Genomic DNA, 19,834 nt, shown 5'->3' on the forward strand with positions numbered 1-19,834 from the left:
AGCTTAACATCAATCAATAATTTCATTTTTCTGCCACTAAAAATGATAGGTAGCTACCTATTATTTTAATTTGCCATTTTTTTTTTCACTACGTGTGATTGAAAGTGTTAACATTTCCTAAGGGTCACCAGAAGTTGCACTAGCCGGACAGGTGCTGGAAAACTTACCCCCCATTGGAGTTTTTTGGGATATTGAAAACTGTTCAGTTCCCTCCGGCCGCTCAGCTACTGCTGTTGTCCAGAGAATCCGTGAGAAGTTTTTTAAAGGCCACAGAGAAGCAGAATTCATCTGTGTGTGCGACATCAGTAAAGAAAACAAAGAAGTTATTCAAGAGCTGAATAATTGCCAGGTAAAAAATAGAATTTTAATCTATTATGGTACAAGAATATGCACGTGTGGGTTTTTTAAAAATTTTAATTCAAAATTTGTTTAATACACATTTCTGCTAATTTGGCAAATGAAGGAAATTAGCAAAAGATTATTTCGAAAGTACTAGAAATCATTTAATCATATTTGATCTTTCAAAAATGCTACATACATGTGCTATGCTAGTATAACGGTTACATGTATATCCTTTCTTTTGGTTTTCATGTCTGCTCTGTGAAAAGGGCTCATAAGATTGATTATTTGAAATGTACAAATTCACCTGAGGCACCAAGATGTTAAAGCAGCTTTCTAAATATCACATGGCCGGTAAACAGATGAGCTAGGATTTAAATTCAGATTGGCTGCAAAGTCTTTTCTCATAAGCTGGAACTAGAATCTAGTTCTTTTTGACTCCTAGACAGGTAATTCTGTTTTTACACCATATTGCTGCCCAAAATTATATACGTGTGCTCCTTGAAAAGCTAGTAAGTCCTATTATGTATTGCATGTGGTTGAAATGCCTCACAAAATTTTTCTTCATTGCCCAAGAGACTTCTGTGTAAGCCTGATGGCTTTAACGGAAATAAACCCATTTTAGCTCTTTGTGGGACAGATGCCTCTCCTCTCCCATCACTTGACCCCAGATCCTGATAGCTATAGACTATGTGTAACAGAGACAAATGACACCACATATAGCTCTAAATCTAAGGTTCATCATCTCTGTCCATCTTTGCTACTTTCCAGTTGTCGGCAAAAGCTGTTAGAGATGCATTACTTCCAATTTCACTTCCTTGTGCCTGTTTTCTGAAAGGGGGTTGGATGAAGTACAAAAGCAGAAGATGAGAGAGGCAAGCAGGGCTGACAGTGGATCCACTTCATTTGTACGGAGAAACAAATTTGAAATTCCTGAGATCTGTTTAGGATGTTTCTCCAATGCTAAGTGGCAACAATAACAACAGCTAGAGTTTCTTTCCTCAAGGACCGTCTGGGAAGAATGCGTCGTGGGCAGAATGCATCGTGATTTCCTAACCTCCGCTCTTACTCATTTGTCCTTCCTCTGAATTAACGCAGGTCACCGTTGCCCACATCAACGCTACCGCCAAGAACGCGGCTGACGACAAACTCCGCCAGAGTCTCCGAAGGTTTGCGAACACTCACGCTGCTCCGGCCACGGTTGTTCTGGTGTCAAGTAAGTACAGAGACCTCTGCTCAGTTCCCCCAAACTCACTGAGTGGGAGTTCTCACAGCAGCCAGGACCCGGTCGAGGGAAATACGGCCCCGGAGAGGCTGAAATGCACAGGCCGTATTTGCGTTCACCTCTGAGAACTGTTCAGAGGGAAAAATGGAGTCTGTGTGGCTTTTGTGCATTTTCTCTTTAGAACTTGAATACGGATTCTTGGGGGCCAGTTAAAGAAAATGTAATGTTTTGTTCCACTTTATTTTTTTTGTATCCTGGGCCCAGTATTGCTAGTTTTAAAAATCTAAAGAGTTTCCAAAGCTGTTGCTCCCAGAATATTAATATTTGCTCCCTTTCCTATTGGAAGTAGCACGTGTCTTGGCACTCTGTATAAGTAGGTGGTAACATTGCCCTGGGGTGTTCATTCTTCGTGTATGAAGTGTGTTCGTGTTCCAATGAAGGGGTGGGAGCAACTCTCAGTACAGCGCAGCCGTTCTCAGTGGGTGGCAGTGCAGTTGTGTGTCTCCACCAAGTCTCATGTTTGGGGACGGGGGTGGGCTCTGCCTTTTCTTTCAGCTGATGTCAATTTTGCATTGGAGCTTAGTGACCTGAGACACAGGCATGGTTTCCACATAATTTTGGTCCATAAAAACCAGGCCTCGGAAGCACTGCTGCATCATGCTAATGAGCTGATCAGATTCGAAGAGTTCATTTCCGACTTGCCCCCCAGGTTACCACTAAAAATGCCAGTAAGTGGGTTTGCATTCTTCTTTTGCTGCACTCGGTGTTAGATTACAGAGGCTGAAGACCCCCACCCCCCACCCAAACGGGGGTCATCAAGTGAAGCTGCTCTTCATAGGAGGCTGGCCAGATTTCTGAAATAAGCCTTAGAAATAGTCAGTCCTCCTACAAATAGAGAATTGGCGTGTATGAAGTTTGCTTTTAGTTTGTCTCGCAGTGTCATGGGGAACTGACTTGCAGGCTTACCTTACCAACTGCCGCTTGTCAGGGTTTCCAAAGCCAGCAGTGTTTGTGTCAAGTGGGTGAAAGTAATAGAAAAAGCTTTATCACTCCTCTTGCCTCCAGGCCTGGGTAAAGAATACGACGATGGTTTGCGCACACTCATGTGGCTGCCGTCATAAACCGAGTGATTGTACACGTTTTAGGCATTTAATCCTTAGGCTCCGGCAGCCCTCTGAGCAGGCTTTGCATAGTTCCATTGCCCACCATGCACGTGCGCTCTTCGGGGTGGTTATTGCTGCACCTGTAGCTTTCTGAGCCACACGCTGGGAGCATGTGAGCATGTTGCCAGCTGGGTGAGCCTCCTTAGAATCTTGACTTGGGACGAGCGTGTTTACTACAGTGTTGAGCTGTGTTTAAGCCATTTGGAGAATATACATGATGCCTAAAGAAGGTGGCATTTACTTTTCTAACCTCACAGGCCTTTAAGTCAAGAGTAGTATTTTAGGTAAGAGACTGCCCACTTTTGAGGTCCCTGTGCTTTCTGGTTAAAAAGAAAAAAAAGACTTGATTATTCAGAACATTAAGTCTTGCTATTCTCATTGACCAGAGTGATAATTTAAGGTACATTTCCCTCTTTCTGTGTTGTTTTTTTTTTTTTTTTCCAGGCTAAATAGGCTTACCGTCTCCCCTCTAAGTCATTACTACCTCCCCTCGAGGTTGTTAGCTTAGATTTGGAGATCTCTCCTTGTTCTTCTAATTTGTAATTATTTGTAATTGAATGTGTGCCCTTGAGTTAACCTGTTGTAACACTTTTCCTCTGTATCAGCAGTGCCACACTCTGCTCTATGTTTATAACCTACCAGCAAATAAAGATGGCAAGAGCATCAGCAACAGGCTCAGGCGCCTGTCTGATAATTGTGGTGGGAAAGTGCTGAGTATCACAGGCTGCAGTGCGATTCTCCGCTTCATAAACCAAGATAGTGCAGAACGGGCTCAGAAGCGAATGGAAAATGAAGATGTCTTTGGTAATAGGATCATTGTGTCATTTACTCCAAAAAATAGAGAACTCTGTGAAACAAAGAGTTCCAGTGCAATTGCTGATAAAGTGAAGTCTCCCAAAAAGCTTAAGAATCCAAAATTGTGCCTCATCAAAGACACGAGTGAACAATCTTCCAGTGCCAAAGCCACGCCTGGAAAAGGGTCGCAGGCAAATTCTGGATCTGCTACAAAAAACACAAATGTTAAAAGTTTACAGGTAACTTTGATACCTCTTGCTTTCTGAAGTTTATGGTAGGTTCGGTTTCCTCGTCTCCTCCATGTTTCATATGCCCGCTTGCTTTCGGCGTGTCCTTTTTTGTTTTCCATTTTTGCCGATTCTCAGTTAATGTGTTTTCTGTGCAGGGTTTAACTCCTCTTGGTCGCTTCAATTTTAAACTCCACTGCCCTTGTCTTTTTTAAGGAGCTCTGCCGCATGGAGTCAAAGACTGGCGCTAGAAGCGGTGACCCCCAGCAAGGTCACCTGAGGCTGGTGGTGCCTCCCCACAGAAGCTCAAGTGCTGCGGCGCCCACACCCAGAAACTCCGGCATGGCCGAACCCGCTTACAAAACCAACCCGAAGTAGGTTAAGTCACTCTTCTTCACGTGTGCTTGTCTAATGTGAAGGCAAGCAGATGACCTTCTCCCTTCACGTGTTCCCTGCTTTAGGAAAGAGAACCCCTGTGCCCGGAGTGTCACCAGCTCTCCCGTAGAGAAAAAAGAGAAAGAGGAGACTCCGTTCCAAGTGAGTTACCCATCTGCTTTCAGCAAGCTGATCGCATCAAGGCAAGTCAGTCCTCTGCTCACGGCACAGTCCTGGTCTTCTCGGTGAGTCTAGCTGCTTGATGGTGCAGTACCTACGTGCAGTAGCAGGGATGACGAAATGAAGTTTGTTCAAAACAATTCCAGCAACATAGAAGTGCATGCACATAGAAGTGAAAGATGAGTCCCCCACCCCTCCTCCTCCAGCCCCTTTTCCTCAGCTCATCGTAGCATACGATGGGGCCCGTGCTCCTCAACATCTCTCCTCCACATGAGAATCTCGGTAAGCAGAGGCCAGAGAAACTTAACTCAGAGTCCCCGGTCACGATGGGAGACACGTGTAGACATCCTTACTGTTTCCTCATCCCTTTGTGGCATTGGGGACACAGCCCGAACTAGACGTGCCGTGGTTTTTCTCATTCACAGGGTAATTGCAGGGAGCCGTTTGAGAAGCAGGGGGGTCTGTAAACCACTGTAATTACCCAACTAGCACTTACCTATCTAAGCTCTCCAGCCTCACACTGAGTGCTTCTGGAGGCTTGGAGGAGAGGAGCCATGAGGCCACGTTGCATCTTGTGAACTCCTTCAAGCATTATATTTGTTGTATGGAGTTGGTGAAGGCTCACTTTAGAAAGTGACTTTGGATCTGTAAATTTATACTTAAAAATTCACCTAAAAGACTGTAACATGTGAGTGACCTTAGCCTTTTCAGAGCCAGGGAGAGATTAAATGACTTCTATTGGTATCACAGGCTAATTCACCAAGAATAAATGCCCAGCCTGGCAAATGAACTCACCAGGTGTGCATATAATTTGTGCCTCTAGTTTTAAATAATCCAGTGAAAGAATAGTTGGTATTAAATCACGTACTGGTTGGGGCGCCTGGGTGGCTTAGCCGGTTAAGCGTCCGACTTTCGCCTGGGTCATGATCTCGCGGTTCGTGGGTTCGGGCCCTGCGTCGGGCTCTGTGCTGACTGCCAGCTCAGAGCCTGGAGCCTGTTTCGGTCTGTGACTCCCTCTCTCTCAGACCCTCCCCTGCTCACGCTGTCTCTCTCTCTCCTAGAAATAAATAAAACATTAAAAAAAAATTTATTAAAAAAAAAATCACGTACTGGTTGTTAATAAGAGGTTAATAGGTAGTTCTTTTGAAAGTACGTCTAAATCCGTGTACATTTAAGTTAAAAACACATTTGAAAACCAAATATTTAGTTTGGTTGCATTAAGGAAAGCTATTTTTATATATAGCTTCAAACAAAGCCTAAATGATTTAAAACAACGAAATAGAATAACAGTTTTTAAAAATACTCCACTATGTATGTTTTAAGCAGGAGTGTGTCTCCAAACCTTCTAAACAGAGCATCCCCAGTTGCTTTCAACATTGCAAATTCGAGCATTGGTGCCGACAGCCCAGACCCATTTGCAAATGGTGCTGACATCCAGATCAGCAACATCGACTATAGATTATCCAGGAAGGAGCTGCAGCAGCTCATGCAGGAGGCGTTCTCCAGGCACGGCAAGGTAACCTTATCACCCCTCTGCCTTTCTCTTCCCTCTGCCAGCCCTTCACGTCGGGGAAACGTAGTTCAACGCACATAAGCAGCTGGTATAGCAGTACCGCTGAGGGAGTTTGAACTTCTTCCTTTTTCCTGTGGTCTGCTCACCGTGACGCTGGCCTCTAGTTTTTAGGGGAGAGGCACTTGTGGTCATGGGCACAGGTGTAAGTGGCATTTGGGGAATCAAACGGGTGGATTTTACTTTTCAATGTGGCTGCTGAGTTACAGCAGGAGGATTCTAAAGTAACGGTGGCTGTCGTTGTGAACATCTTACTGTGTCTGATGCGGTTTCGAGGTGCTGCTTGTTAGAAGTGCACCTATTCCGATGATTTCACATGGCTGTGCCCCGGGTGCCTGCAGGGTCTGGAGAAGACCCCAGACTCCCCACGTGTACTGGCCCCTGAGCCTGTCGGAGAGCTGGAGAGCAGGCCAGCCGGCTTCACGTCTCTGGAGGTCACCCAGCCCCAGCTCGTGTATGTTCGCTTGGCAGAAGGGTAGCATTCCGACCGGCTCCCTCACAGAAGCATGGAAGTCCACCGATGTGTTCTTCATAATCCACCTTCAGTTTGCAGCTGACAGGCCTCCGGGCGGATCTGGCACTCCCTTTTCCTTTTCTCTGCTGTAGGTGAAGAGTGTTGAGCTCAGTCCCCATACAGATTACCAGCTCAAGGCTGTTGTTCAGATGGAGAACTTACAAGAAGCAATCAGTGCGGTGAATAGCCTCCACAGATACAAAATTGGCAGCAAGAAGATCCTGGTCTCACTCGCCACAGGAGCTGCTAATAAATCACTCTCTTTACTGAGGTAAAAACAAATCCTTTATTTCGGGAAAAATCATTTTGGCCCAGAAACAACACTGGAAAAAATAAAGTAGATTTCATCACATTCCCCACCCTGTTTGATGATTACATATGCAGCAATGCTGATTCTCAATGGTGACGGAAGTTAGAAAATAAGCTAGAAGGTAGCAGTAAGCTAGTTAGAATAATTTGACTCTCACTCAAGTCCATTACTCAAAGGCGAAGTACAGCTTCAACTTGGCAGGCAGTTCCGAGTAAAATAATACACCGCATGCCCAGAACACGTTCTAAAAATAGCAGCCCTCTACAATAAGTGTTCATAAGCCAGGAAAGTCTGAAATGTTACCTTCAAATCTCAGGAGAAGGTGGGTTTGTCTGTAGAGGGTAGATCTAGAAAGCTCCAAGCTCTGAACCTGCAGATACATCCTTAACAGCAAATAGATGCTCAGCTCTGTAAGTCTGCCTTACAACTCTGTCACTTGTAGGAATCTGGTGGTGCTTTCATTCTTAATGTGCTTCGATTCTTCTTCGGCTTTCCCTGTTTCGGGGACAGTAGTAAAACAGAATTCACTCCTGAAAATCTGAACTCTCCAAGATCTTTTTCTGTAACCTGTACACCATTATTTTAAATTATGTTTTTTTTTCCCTCTGGAATAAAAATAATACTCATTGAAGACACTTTGGAAAGGTCAGAAATATGAAAGAAATATGAAAGAAGCAGGGTTAGGTGGGGGGCAGGGAGGGACTCATCCTGTGGCTCAAAGCCAGTCACCCCACACTTTGCCTTTTTCTTTTCTCTCGGATTATTTTTGGGTACTTTTTTTTTTTTTAAATGTTTTATTTATTTTTAGGAGAGAGAGAGAGAGAGACAGCGTGAGCAGAGGAGGGTCAGAGAGAGAGGGAGTCACAGACTGAAACAGGCTCCAGGCTCTGAACTGGCAGTCAGCACAGAGCCCGACGCGGGGCTCGAACTCACGATCCGTGAGATCATGACCCAAGCGAAAGTCGGACTCTTAACCGACTAAGCCACCCAGGCGCCCCTTTTGGGTACTTTTTTTAACACCATCATTGAGATGATATTGTATCCACTCGTGTATCCTTGACTATGGGAATTCCACTCCCACGTCTCTAACACATGGACCACACCGTGGCAGGAGACATTCAAGCTGTTCTGCCTTTTTTTTCCATGTTAACAAGGTGTTTGTCTCATTTGAGCAGTCCACGTCATTCTGATACACAGGTGTGAAAAGCCCTCTGCTTGAGTCTGATAAAAATCCAGTGTCTGGCTTTATATTCTTTCATCACCTTGTCCCTAAAGTCATTTTTTAAAAAAGGTTTTCAAGAAAATAAATTTTGACACATCCAGCTCTGGAAAACTAATGTTGTCTATCTAGTTGACTCTTGAGCAGTTCAGGGGTTAGGGGCACCAGCACCGCCCCCCTTGCCATGCAGTCAAAAATCCACATAGAACTTTTGATTCTCCCAGATCTTAACTACTAATTGCTGTACTGTTGACTGGAGGCCTTCACTGATAATGATAACGTAAACAGTTGATTAAGGCCTAGGTTTTACGTTGTATGTTGTTATGTATTATATACTACATTCTTACAATAAAGTAAGCTAGGGAAAAGAAAATGTTCCCAGAATCGTAACGAAGAGAACAGACGTTTATAGTGCTGTACCACATTTACTGAAAGAAATCCACATACAAGTGGACTCGTGAAGTTCAAACCCGTGTTACTCAAGGATCAACTGTACCTTGTATTAATTACTTTTATGAACTGTGTTTTTCCTCTCCCTCCGTATGAACTCTGGTTTTAAAATAACCTGTTGGTGTCCAACGACATCTGTTCTCTAATGGAGTAAAATTTTGTTTCACAGTGCAGAGACCATGTCTATTCTTCAGGACGCTCCTGCCTGCTGTCTGCCTCTTTTTAAATTTACAGATATCTATGAAAAAAAGTAAGTTAGTTTATGTTTTTTTCATTGATCTGGTCAATACTGAGGCAGCTCCCAGAATTCCCATATTGATTGGTGATTGGCATAAAACTCTTAAGGAAAAGCTGTTGAGGCTTATTTCCAGCCTGGTGGAGGAAATGACATAAAAACAATGGTGTCCCAATTTAAGGTTCTATTTTAAAATACATTTTTATTTTTTTAATTTTTTAAAAAATTTTTAATGTTTTATTTATTTTTGAGAGAGAGATAGAGATGGCATGAGCAGGGGAGGGTCAGAGAGAGAGGGAGACACAGAATCCAAAGACAGGCTCCAGACTCTGAGCTGGCAGTCAGCACAGAGCCCAACGCGGGGCTCGAACCCACGAACCGTGAGATCATGACCTGAGCTGAAGCCGAACGCCTAACTGACTGAGCCACCCAGGCACCCCTAAAATACATTTTTAAAACATCTTTTATTTTTAGTAAGTTTAGACCTCGGTCCCTAAAGCTGTACTTTCATTCTTTTTCCAATTGACTGATGCGTTTTGTTCTTTACTGAATGAACATTTCCGAGCACCTTCTAGGCTGTAAGCTCCAGGACAATAAAGACTAGATCTGACTTAGGACTGTCTCTTCAGGACCTGGGGCTCAATAGGTGCTCAGCAAGTATAATCGGAGTAGAAGTCTAGGGGCACCCAGCTGGTTCAGTCGGCAGAGCGTGCAACTCTTGATCTCAAAGTTGTGAGTTCGAGCCCCACGTTGGGTGTAGAGTTCGTTTAAAAATTAAAATCTATTTTTAAAAAAATTATTTACATTCAAGTTAGTTAACATACAGTGAAGTATTGGTTTTAGGAGCAGAACCCCGGGATCCAGCACTTAATAAAACACCCAGTGCTATTCCCAACATGTGCCCTCCTCAGTGCTCATCATCCACTTGCCCATCCCCCCAAAATAAAACCTTAAAAAAGTCTGAGGCTCTGTGGAGAGCGCAGAGCTGGGAAGACACAACCCTTGTCCTTGAGCTTATGTCTGGAAGGGAAGAGGAACTACTGATAAATCATCACATAGAGCAAAGGAAACTACCATAGAGGAGGAGTGGGGAGAAAAAATACTAGAAGGACGGGAAAACAAAGAGCTGGACTGTTTTTCTGTGAATCCTGGGAACCCTGAGTAGTGGAGGTACGAGGGGCCGTGTGGTGGCGGTGCAGGCTGTGATGGAGTGGACAGGGCTGTGCTGCCCCAGTCCTGGGTCCCAGCAGATGCTGTTGAAACACCAAAGTTTCAGTGAAATGGGATGTGGTGACTAGTTTTATGTAGCAGGCAAGGTGAAGAGGAGAGGTCAGTTTGATTCTGAGTTGTTGTGCCCTGGCTGACAGAGAGGATACATACATGGTTAAACCAGAAATAGAAAATAAAGAAAGCATGTCCAGAAGGTGCAGTGAGGTTTTGACCTTGGTTTTGGACATACGAGATATTAAGATTTGACCGTAATTTTCCTAGAGGGGGTCAGGAGAGACAGGGGCCGGATAGGGAGGGGAAGCCGAGAGAAGGGCAGAACCACATGGGGTCCCACCTGTTCAGCAGGAGAGAACCCACAGGTGAGGGTGTTATCAGGACATGTGGGGATGGCCAGCGACATTGAGGGGCCTGAGGAGATGGTCCGAGGTTTGGGGGGGGTGGGAGAGAAAGCCACTGGTGACTCGAGAGCCATCCCTCCTGAGTCCTATGGGTAAAATTCTGGAGGGAACAGGCTGACAGATCGGACGGTGAAGTGGCAGAGCAGCTCCCAAGAGAGCTGTTTCTTTTAGAGGGCCTACGAGCGTGCGGGACTGAGCACGGGGGCGTCCGTGTGCTGGGACAGCAGGAGTGAGCACGGGGGTGCCAAACTGGCTTTAGTCAGGGAGACGTCTGAGCGTATGTGTGGGGTCCTGGGAAGAAACCGCTGGAGCAACTAGTATTTGATGAGCTCTTAATGTGCGCCAAGCTCTTTCCAGACATGACGTTTAATTCCCACATCAACCCTATGAGGTAGGCATTATCTTCCCATTTTGCATTTTGGAAAACTGAGGCCCACATTGATTATAGAAGGTTATACAAGGTGACAAAGGCCACACAGGTGGAGTCTGGATATGAACTCAAACTGTCTGCCTTCCAAGCCTGTGTCTTTAAGCTCCGAGTATGATAGATGCATTGGGGGGGTGATTGAGGAGTCCAGTCTCAGGAAGTGTGGGTCATGAGGCTGAGGCATCAGTGAGTTGAGGGAGTAGCTGAGACGGAGTCTCCCTCTTCTGGGGTTGGAGAGCAGAGATGGTGGGGGGTAGTGCAGACGGATTTTCAGCCTGCAGAGTGGAGTTGAAAGAGGTCACATCAGGTAGCTTTCCATCTGAGACGGTGAGGTGAGATCATATACACAAACTGCTGGGGTTCGAGGGTTAGGAACCAAATGACATAATGACTAGTGGGCAGTGAGCCAGAGGTGACTCGAAGGAAGGAAGCCAAGCATTCCTGGCTTGGGAGTGAATGAATTTAGAGTAGAATTCCTCCCGTTTCACTTTTGAAGAGATGGAGGAACACTCTTGGTAATTGCCCTTTATTTAATCAGGACAGGCATTACTGTATAATCAGAGAAGAACATCCTAAGTCCACATCTCTCCCCTGTTCCTTGCTTTTAGGTTTGGACACAAGTTGAACGTGTCAGATTTATATAAGTTAACAGACACGGTGGCGATCCGCGAACAAGGGAACGGAAGACTCGTGTGTCTCTTGCCCAGCAGTCAGGCCCGGCAGAGCCCCTTGGGGTCTTCCCAGTCACACGACGGCTCCTCGACGAATTGCAGTCCAATTATATTTGAAGAGTTAGAATACCACGAGCCTGTCTGCAGACAGCATTGCCCCAATAAGGACTTCAGGTATGACCTCGTTTCCTTCTGGGAATAATCTTTGTGTATAAGGCCTTGAATGTCTGTTACAGTTGCCTTGCAGACCTTCTAGACCACTGAGAAATGTCAACTAACTGTTCTGTTCTCTTTTCTGTAGTGAACATGAATTTGATCCAGACTCCTATAAGATTCCTTTTGTGATTCTCTCTTTGAAGACCTTTGCGCCCCAGGTTCATAGTCTCCTGCAGACACATGAGGGCACCGTGCCTTTATTAAGGTGAACATGTCAAAGCCATTGAGATATGAGGCCTTAGTTCTCCTCTTTCTAGAAAGTCTGCCCTCTGCCCACACCTCTTCCCAAGCAAGTATTACAGAATGCTTCATTCTAACATTTTTAGCACTTTGCAGTCAAAGTAATCTGAAATAGGATCCATTCACTCAATACTCAAAACAAGAACATTTGTGTCTGTGCTGATTTTTGGAAACCTAAGCAATGAATAGGAAAGTTTGTTCTCCACAGAGACGAGATTATTCTAAGTGCTGCATGACGAGTGTGCACACAGGCTAGAGAAGGGTGCACAGCCTCAGGCACGATGAGTGTGCACACAGGCTAATGGAGGGTGCACAGCCTCGAGCAGCAGGTTGCAGGGTTTGAGGGAGAGAAATAGTCTTGGGCTGTCTGGTAGACCTACTACAGGCCCAACATAGGGCTAAGTTGCCTTAAAGCCGCTGGTACATTAAAGCAGATAAATCACTGACTTGGCACCCAGTTGCCTCATTTTTAACCGTGCCCTGCTGGAAAAACTGTCTAGGAATTTCTGGTATCATCACACTGGATCATAGAGGTCAATGCCACAGCGATTGCCTCCCCTTCCTGGGACCTTAATTCTAATGTTCCAACCCAGATCCTGGGGATTTAAACAAAAATTGCTTATTAGTGGGTGTATTAAAATAGAGGTTTCTGATTGGCAGGTGCTTTGCTTTTCCATTTTGTAATTGACCTTGTTTTCCCCCGCTTCAGCTTTCCAGATTGTTATGCCGCGGAGTTCGGTGAACTGGAAGAAGTGCAGGAGAACCAAGGGGGCGCCCCCTTAGAACACCTCATCACCTGCGTCCCGGGTGTGAACATCGCCACTGCACAGAATGGTGTCAAAGTGGTCAAATGGATTCACAACAAGCCCCCGCCTCCGAACACAGGTGGGAGGCAGGTGTTTGGTGTTTCTGACCCACCAGCTGCTATGAGAGGAGGCTGCTGGCTTTTAATCACCGCAGCCCGCTTTGCCAAGCACAAAGCACTGTGCAGGTCTCCTTAGATCTTTTTTTTAAATGTTTGTTTATTTTGAGGGAGAGAGAGCACGCATGCGCAAGCACACACATGTGCCCTCAAGTGAGGGAGGGGCAGAGAGAGAGGGAGAGAATCCCAAAAAGGCTTCATGCTGTCAGCACAGAGCCCAATGAGCCCAGTGAGCCCAAGAACCATGAGATCATGACCTGAGCCAAAATCGAGAGTCACATGCTGTACCAACAGCCACCCAGGTGACCCTCCTTCAGTCTTTTAGAAACTACTCTCTAAAGTGTTGAAGGTTTGGCAGAACAAGGCTTTTTGGAAGTAGCAGCATAAACTCTAAAAAGTGTAAAACCCACATTTCACATTGACGAATCTCTTTAGCCCTACCTAATTTTGTGAGGCTTTCTGGCTAGTCAGTTGACTGGCCTTTTATGTTTGTTTTTTTTTTAATTTATTTCTAGGAGAGAGAGAGAGAGAGACAGCGTGAGCAGGGGAGGGTCCGAGAGAGAGGGAGTCACAGACTGAAACAGGCTCCAGGCTCTGAGCTGGCAGTCAGCACAGAGCCCGACGCAGGGCTCGAACCCACGAACCGCGAGATCATGACCTAAGCGAAAGTCGGACGTTTAACCGACTAAGCCACCCAGGCGCCCCAGACTGGCCTTTTAAAAATAGTTTCGAGTAGTTGAAGGAAATCTCTCTAAATGCGGATTTACCTGTGAAATTCATTTTGCTCGACATTTCTGACTTTGATAAAAGTGAAAACGGATTCAGCTGTTAGTATGAAAGACCAGGAAGTGTGAACCTAGACTTGGGCAAGTTGGTGAGTTGCTGAGCTTTGGGCGTCCCTGAGTCGCAGGTGTCTAATCCCACGACCGGTAAACAGCACTGTCAATTGTTGTCTCCTCATGGACACTCCTTCTCTTTGACCCTAAACCCTTCCTCCCTTTCTCTCCCCCTGTAGGAAGGGAGGTGAGGATAACCAGGGAAGGAGAAAGATGTGTAGCAGTGCTGCTTACCACCTTCTCCTGCCTTTCCCCTCAGTCCTGGCCGTGCAGGCTCCCGGGCGTGAGCTGTTTCTCCTTCCTCCTGTGTCGTTAGCCTGCCAGTCTCTTAGAAAGGTCTTTGTCTGATTATACTTTCATAATGACAAGTTTTTCTAACTTACGTGGACGTTCAAGAAAAACTGAAAAACGTCTTTCTTTGGTACTCACTTTTATCAGCTAGTTTCACATTACTGCTTTCTGTGATTTTCTGCGTGATGTTTTCAGCCTCCTCATGGGTTAGCTAGGGTCTTCTGGGCTACCTGCTTGCTCACCGTCTGTCACTCTGTTCTGTGGGAAAGTATGTTCCACAGGACCAAGATGCAAGTGAGTCTTTGAAATACAGTGGGTTTATAAGCTGGAAACTTCCTGTGTAATTTCACCTCTGCTTTAAGTTAACACTATGCGGAACTATGATTTACTTTGACTACTGGACTTAGAGAAGTAGTGGCAAAACATCTCCCAGCCCATAAAGAAGTTGGGCTGGCCCATTGATTATTAGAGAGGACCTGAATGTAGACGCTGGGAAGTAAAGGGGCCCTTCGGTCTCATCTGTGTCGTCACGGGTGAGCTCAGGCGAGCAAGTGCAGGGTTAGTTACCTTTGTTTCAGTGGGGAAATCCCGCTTCATATCTTAGGAATGTTCTCTTTCTCTCCCCCTGTCTAGACCCTTGGCTTCTGCGATCTAAGAGTCCTGTGGGTAACCCCCAGCTGATCCAGTTCAGCAGGGAAGTGATCGACCTGCTGAAGAGCCAGCCGTCCTGCGTCATCCCCGTTAGTCATTTCATCCCGTCCTATCACCATCACTTCGCCAAGCAGTGCCGGGTTTCAGACTACGGCTACTCCAAGCTGATAGAATTATTGGAAGCCGTGCCTCATGTGTTGCAGGTAAGGCAAGTTCAGGGATTAGTCGTTTCAAGACGGGATGTTCCTCCGTGGCTTCAGCTACCTCAGCCGAAGAAACGGGTTAGCTGGTCACCTCATGCAAGGTGGCTTCTCAGTTTTTCCAGAAAGCTGTGAGTTTCATCCTAGAGAAGAAACTCCTTAGAGCACTGTCAAGTATTTTTCTTCTGATCTATGTATTCCGACCTCCCTTCTCCTGCCCCAGAACTCTCCAGGGTTGTTCACTCATACAGAGGAACTGCGGAGAACACGGGCTTACCTCTCGTAAAGACGAGCTCCTGGTCTGGAGCCTCAAGTTGCTTCCTCAGGAGTTTTGCTTTGCCTGTTAACCCAGAGTGTTACACAGCTTTCTACCTGTGAAACAGCTTCCCAGTTGTAAAATGGCTTAGAATACCTCAGCTGTCTTTTGTAGATAAAATTAGTTGCCCAGATTAATCATCTGCTTTTTCTGTCTGTATTCACACTATTTGAGAAGGGGTATGAAGGGCAGATGAAGAGGGGGTGGGGGGGCCCCAGGCACTTGAGCGGTTGCTCTTTTTGAACATCCACATTCGGTTGATCTACAATGTGTGTGAAAATGCAGATGTCACACATAAAGGGGCTTGTTGTCTGAGAGCAGTAACAGGGGAGAGAGAGAGAGAGAAAAGGCCATCACCCAGAAAGTCAGGACGCGCCGAGGTCTTACGAGCATAAATAATCAAAGTGTTTGATTTGCAGATTCTCGGAATGGGCTCCAAACGCTTGTTGACCCTAACCCACAGGGCCCAGGTGAAGCGCTTTACTCAGGACTTACTAAAACTTCTCAAATCCCAAGCCAGCAAACAGGTCATTGTGAGGGAGTTCTCACAGGCTTATCATTGGTGAGTTGATGAGAAGGGGGGGAAAAGAAATGAAAGCAAATATTTTAAGACACTTTTTCTTCCCACAAATTTAAAATAATTACCCAACGTTTTCTATTTAGCATTCTTTTGGAAAACTTATAAAGTTAATTTAGCAAGTGGTATTTTTCATTCTTTACCCATTTCCATGGTTAAATTCTAGGTGTTTCTCAAAAGACTGGGATGTCACCGAATATGGTGTTTGTGAGCTGATTGATATCGTATCAGAAATTCCCGACACAACCATCTGCTTGTCTCAACAAGATAGCGAAATGGTGATTTGTATCCCCAAAAGAGGTATGTTGACCTTTAATGTGCTGGAAGACGGTTGCATAGCTCAGTGGTTATCTTAATGTGGAATCACATATCCTTTTGCCCGCCCTTATGGTTCCTGAAGGTTCCATGGAAAGTGTAGCATGAAAGCTATTGTGTGCTGTGTGGTAGATCCTAGGTTCTTTGACGCAGGGAAGCCACTCTCCAGTAAGAAAAGCAAGCTGGTGTTTTTAGGATTCATTCTAGGGGGAAGGGGGCATAACCAGCACTTTGCTGAAATGCCTTCTTCAGCCTGTATGTGGCTGTTGACACCATAATGATCCATCTGAGAGTCGGTACCATGGCCCTTGCTTGACTCTCCTTTCTAACTGTGCACCCTAGAGAAGCAAAGAAGACACGAGCAAATGTTTTGCTCTATCTTTCACATTTTGGCCATTCCGGTTGTGGTCTGGAGCTAGGGTAGGCAAAATTACATCTGTCGACTGTCCTGTTCTCCCGGTATTATGAATCAGTGATTCTTAATTTAGGCTTCTGCGGAACGCTGATGTTTGTGAAATCCTAGCAGTCTAGAGCTTTTGCAGTGAGTAATGTCAGTTTTCTGATTCTCATTTAAAAACCAATAGAGGGGTGCCAGGCTAGCTCATTTGGAAGAGCGTGCAACTCTTGATCTGAGGTTATGAGTCCGCACCACATCAGGTGTAGAAGTTACTTAAAAAATTTTTTTAAATCTTTCTTATTTTTAGTTTTTTAGAGCTTGTGAGCAGGGTAGAGGGGCCGGCGGGGGGGGGAGGGGGGAGGAGAGAGAGAGAGAGAGAGGGACTCTTAAGCACACTCTGCACTGAGCATGGAGGCTCCTATCCCACAACCCTGGGATTATGACCTGAGCTGAAATCACGAGTCAGGTGTTCAAATGACTGAGCCACCCAGCCGCGCCTAAGAAAACAAAAACAAAAACCCTTTAAAAATTAAAAAAAAATTACATAAAAATTAATAGAAATGAAGAGTGAAATTTAAGCTTTTATTCTCCTGTATTTTTGTTAAACTCGTTGCCTGATAACTCTTCTCTGATAGGAATTTTAACCGAAAGTCAGAAGAATAAATAGAAAGCATGTGGCTATTCAGAAGGGCGATTTTACAGAAACAATTTCTAGGTTATTTTTACAGGTACAGACACCTGTCGCGTACATGCTCATTACGTGTCAGGCTCATATATATGGGATGGGGCAGGGGACGAGGAGCTGGAAGTATGTCCAGCTTGCAGGGTAAAATTACATGGGTGTGTACGTGTGTTTCACAGTATACCGCAGTAGTTTCCTGGTCTTGTGCCCTTGAATGAGCTTGAAAACCATTCTGCAGGGAGAGCACAAGAATCTGTTTGTTTTAGGGTGTGTGTGTTTGGAAGACAAAGATGATATCTCTTGTAATCTGTGCACGGGACTGACTATAGCACCGATGTTGACCACAGATGAATAGAAGGCTGTGATGTCTGATGGATTTTTTTTTTTTTTTTTTTTTAACAGAGCGTACCCAGGATGAAATAGAAAGGACAAAACAGTTCTCCAAGGACGTTGTTGACTTGCTGCGGCACCAACCCCATTTCCGGATGCCCTTTAACAAATTCATCCCCTCCTACCACCACCACTTCGGCCGGCAGTGCAAACTCGCGCACTATGGGTTTACCAAACTACTTGAACTTTTTGAAGCCATACCTGATATTTTACAAGTGAGTGAAGAGATTCCAATGATACTGGGAGAATTTTTTTTTCTTACGGACCTCTTTTCCTTGGAAGTAAGGAGTTAGGAAATAGGAGGAAAACTTGAAATATTTTGATCAGAGAAGCTATATTGTCGGCTCATTAGTATTTTTAGGTAAATGTGGGGATTTTTTTCCCTTCAATAAAGAAATCACCTTCAAATTTATTTTAGGGTAATTATTGACAAAAGATTAAATAGTTTTTTTTTAATAGTTTTTTAAATAGTTTTAAGTGGAATGTTTTTCCATTAGTGCCGTATTTTTCACATCTCTTAGGTTGGAGGTAAGGATGAGTACATGAGGTGATTCAAATGCTTAGCTATTAAGACATTACTAAGTTAAACCAGATTTTCGATGTTAATTTTATCAGTATTAGTGTTTAAGTTCATTTATTTTTGAGAGAGAGATACCAGAGTGCGAGCAGGGGAGGGGCAGAGAGACAGAGACCCAGACAGACACAGAATCCAAAGCAGGCTCTGGGCTCTGAGCCATCAACACAGACTGGCCTGATATGGGGCTTGAACTCACAAACCGAGGGACCATGACCTGAGCTGAAGTCAGACACTTAACCAACTGACCTACCCCAGGCACCCATAGTACTTTTAAACTTCTTGTTGTGTGTGTGGTAAAATACGAGTACATAATTAACCCATTTTAAGCGTGCAGTTCAGTGATAGTAAATGTATCACATGCCGTGCAGACAGTTTACAGAACTTTTTCATCTTGCAGAACCGAAGCTCTGTATCCATTAAAGAACACCAAGGTGCTTTTCAGTTACTAACTGTATACGTTTCCATGCTATTTAATTCCACGAACTTGTTCAATCTCGCCTTCTTCCTGTCCTGTGTTTTCCAAGGTACTGGAATGTGGAGAAGAAAAAATCCTCACCCTGACAGAGGTGGAACGATTCAAAGCTCTTGCTGCCCAGTTTGTCAAACTCCTTCGGTCTCAAAAAGATAACTGCCTTATGATGACAGATCTGCTTACGGAATATGCTAAAACTTTTGGTTACACATTTCGTCTCCAAGACTACGATGTCAGTTCAGTTTCTGCTTTAACACAGAAGCTGTGCCATGTTGTAAAGGTCAGCAGACTTTTATTTTCATGGTGGTGTGGGGTCAGCTTCGCTGGGGTGTGACCTGTGCTTTAGCCTTTCTCTGTTCACACCTCGCACTAGTTTCTGCTTCGCAGTAAGTGCTTCTCTTGCTTCAGTACCTTCTTAGGTAACAGGAGATGGCTCTGGTTTGGCAGGTAAGATTTTTGCTCTGGCTTCTCTGTGTTTATTCGGGGCCTTGTCAAAGCAACGACTCTTTGACCTGATGAGGTTTCTTTTATCCGAGGATGTATTTTTTCAGGTGTATTCTTCTAAATGGATCATCGTTTCTGCAGTTTTAGGGGAGATTGTAATCACAGACCTCTCTCCCCTCCCAGATTCTGACTCACTTGAGTAGACGTAGGAGCAGGCTAGGCTCACAAGTGCCCTTGTTGCTGGCAGCATGGGACCGGACGGGTAACTTCCTCTTGCTTCCCGCCCTGGACTGAGCTAACTGTCCCAGTCCTAGGCTGAGCAGCTGGGCAGTTTCAGGCTGCCTCTAGCCCGGGACCAAGAAAACTCAGTATGAGAAGGGAGAGTGGAAGGGAGGACTCACCAAGGGGGGGCAGCCTTGGTTACAGAGGTGAAGGGATCCATTCGCTGCTGTCCAGTTAAGGGGAGAAGAACCTTCACGGGAGACAGAGGAGGGAGGACGCTAGGAGGGTGGCCACACCCAAGCCAAGGAGGAGGAACGGCCAGCAGTGTCGCCTGCTGGGATGAGTTAGGCGGGGACTAAGGTGACCTTCGGGCCTGGCTACGTGGAGGGCTTGCTGTCGCTGGCCAGGGCAGGGTCACCGCCAGCGAGCGGGGTTGAGGTGTGATGTGGCGTAGGAGGCGAGAAAATGGTGACAGGTGATGCAGACAGCCTTTCACCTTGTCTCCTTATGAGGGAGCAGAGGGAGGCCGCAAGGCCACAGGACCGAGTGAGCCCGGGAGCATTCTGTGGCTGCTCTGCTCCCAGGTGGACAGACCTCAGCATGGCTGAGAGCCGCCAGGAAGGATGTGCTCGGGGGAGAGAAGAGAAACACACAGAGACGAGCCGGTGGTGGGATGGGGGTCCCGAGGAGGCAGGCGTGGGAATCGGCATTCAGCAGACAGAGGCACGGCCCTGATGTTTGGGCTTCGACCAGAGGGA

At 45.6% G+C, this 19,834-nt stretch overlaps 1 protein-coding gene across 9 annotated transcripts in view; it reads left to right on the top strand.

The window, feature by feature from the left end:
• Nucleotides 1-19,834, top strand: part of MARF1 (meiosis regulator and mRNA stability factor 1) — a 39,366-nt gene that overhangs the window by 8,492 nt on the left and 11,040 nt on the right. For 3 of the 9 annotated variants that reach the window (XM_039233562.1, XM_039233568.1, XM_039233569.1), the window contains 17 exons: nucleotides 123-349; nucleotides 1,438-1,555; nucleotides 2,120-2,292; nucleotides 3,333-3,761; nucleotides 3,966-4,123; nucleotides 4,211-4,369; nucleotides 5,628-5,820; nucleotides 6,481-6,659; nucleotides 8,537-8,617; nucleotides 11,266-11,502; nucleotides 11,630-11,749; nucleotides 12,494-12,669; nucleotides 14,467-14,687; nucleotides 15,420-15,562; nucleotides 15,744-15,877; nucleotides 17,374-17,576; nucleotides 18,463-18,690. In XM_039233562.1, coding sequence (XP_039089493.1) covers nucleotides 123-349; nucleotides 1,438-1,555; nucleotides 2,120-2,292; nucleotides 3,333-3,761; nucleotides 3,966-4,123; nucleotides 4,211-4,369; nucleotides 5,628-5,820; nucleotides 6,481-6,659; nucleotides 8,537-8,617; nucleotides 11,266-11,502; nucleotides 11,630-11,749; nucleotides 12,494-12,669; nucleotides 14,467-14,687; nucleotides 15,420-15,562; nucleotides 15,744-15,877; nucleotides 17,374-17,576; nucleotides 18,463-18,690 — 3,179 coding nt within the window. The remainder of the gene's footprint in view (nucleotides 1-122; nucleotides 350-1,437; nucleotides 1,556-2,119; nucleotides 2,293-3,332; nucleotides 3,762-3,965; nucleotides 4,124-4,210; nucleotides 4,370-5,627; nucleotides 5,821-6,480; nucleotides 6,660-8,536; nucleotides 8,618-11,265; nucleotides 11,503-11,629; nucleotides 11,750-12,493; nucleotides 12,670-14,466; nucleotides 14,688-15,419; nucleotides 15,563-15,743; nucleotides 15,878-17,373; nucleotides 17,577-18,462; nucleotides 18,691-19,834) is intronic. The other 6 variants (XM_039233563.1, XM_039233566.1, XM_039233564.1 and 3 more) reach the window with 6 other exon arrangements.

Source organism: Hyaena hyaena, unplaced genomic scaffold (genome assembly GCF_003009895.1).
Source record: "Hyaena hyaena isolate Hyena2069 unplaced genomic scaffold, ASM300989v1 scaffold_76, whole genome shotgun sequence".
Lineage (NCBI taxonomy): Eukaryota > Metazoa > Chordata > Mammalia > Carnivora > Hyaenidae > Hyaena > Hyaena hyaena.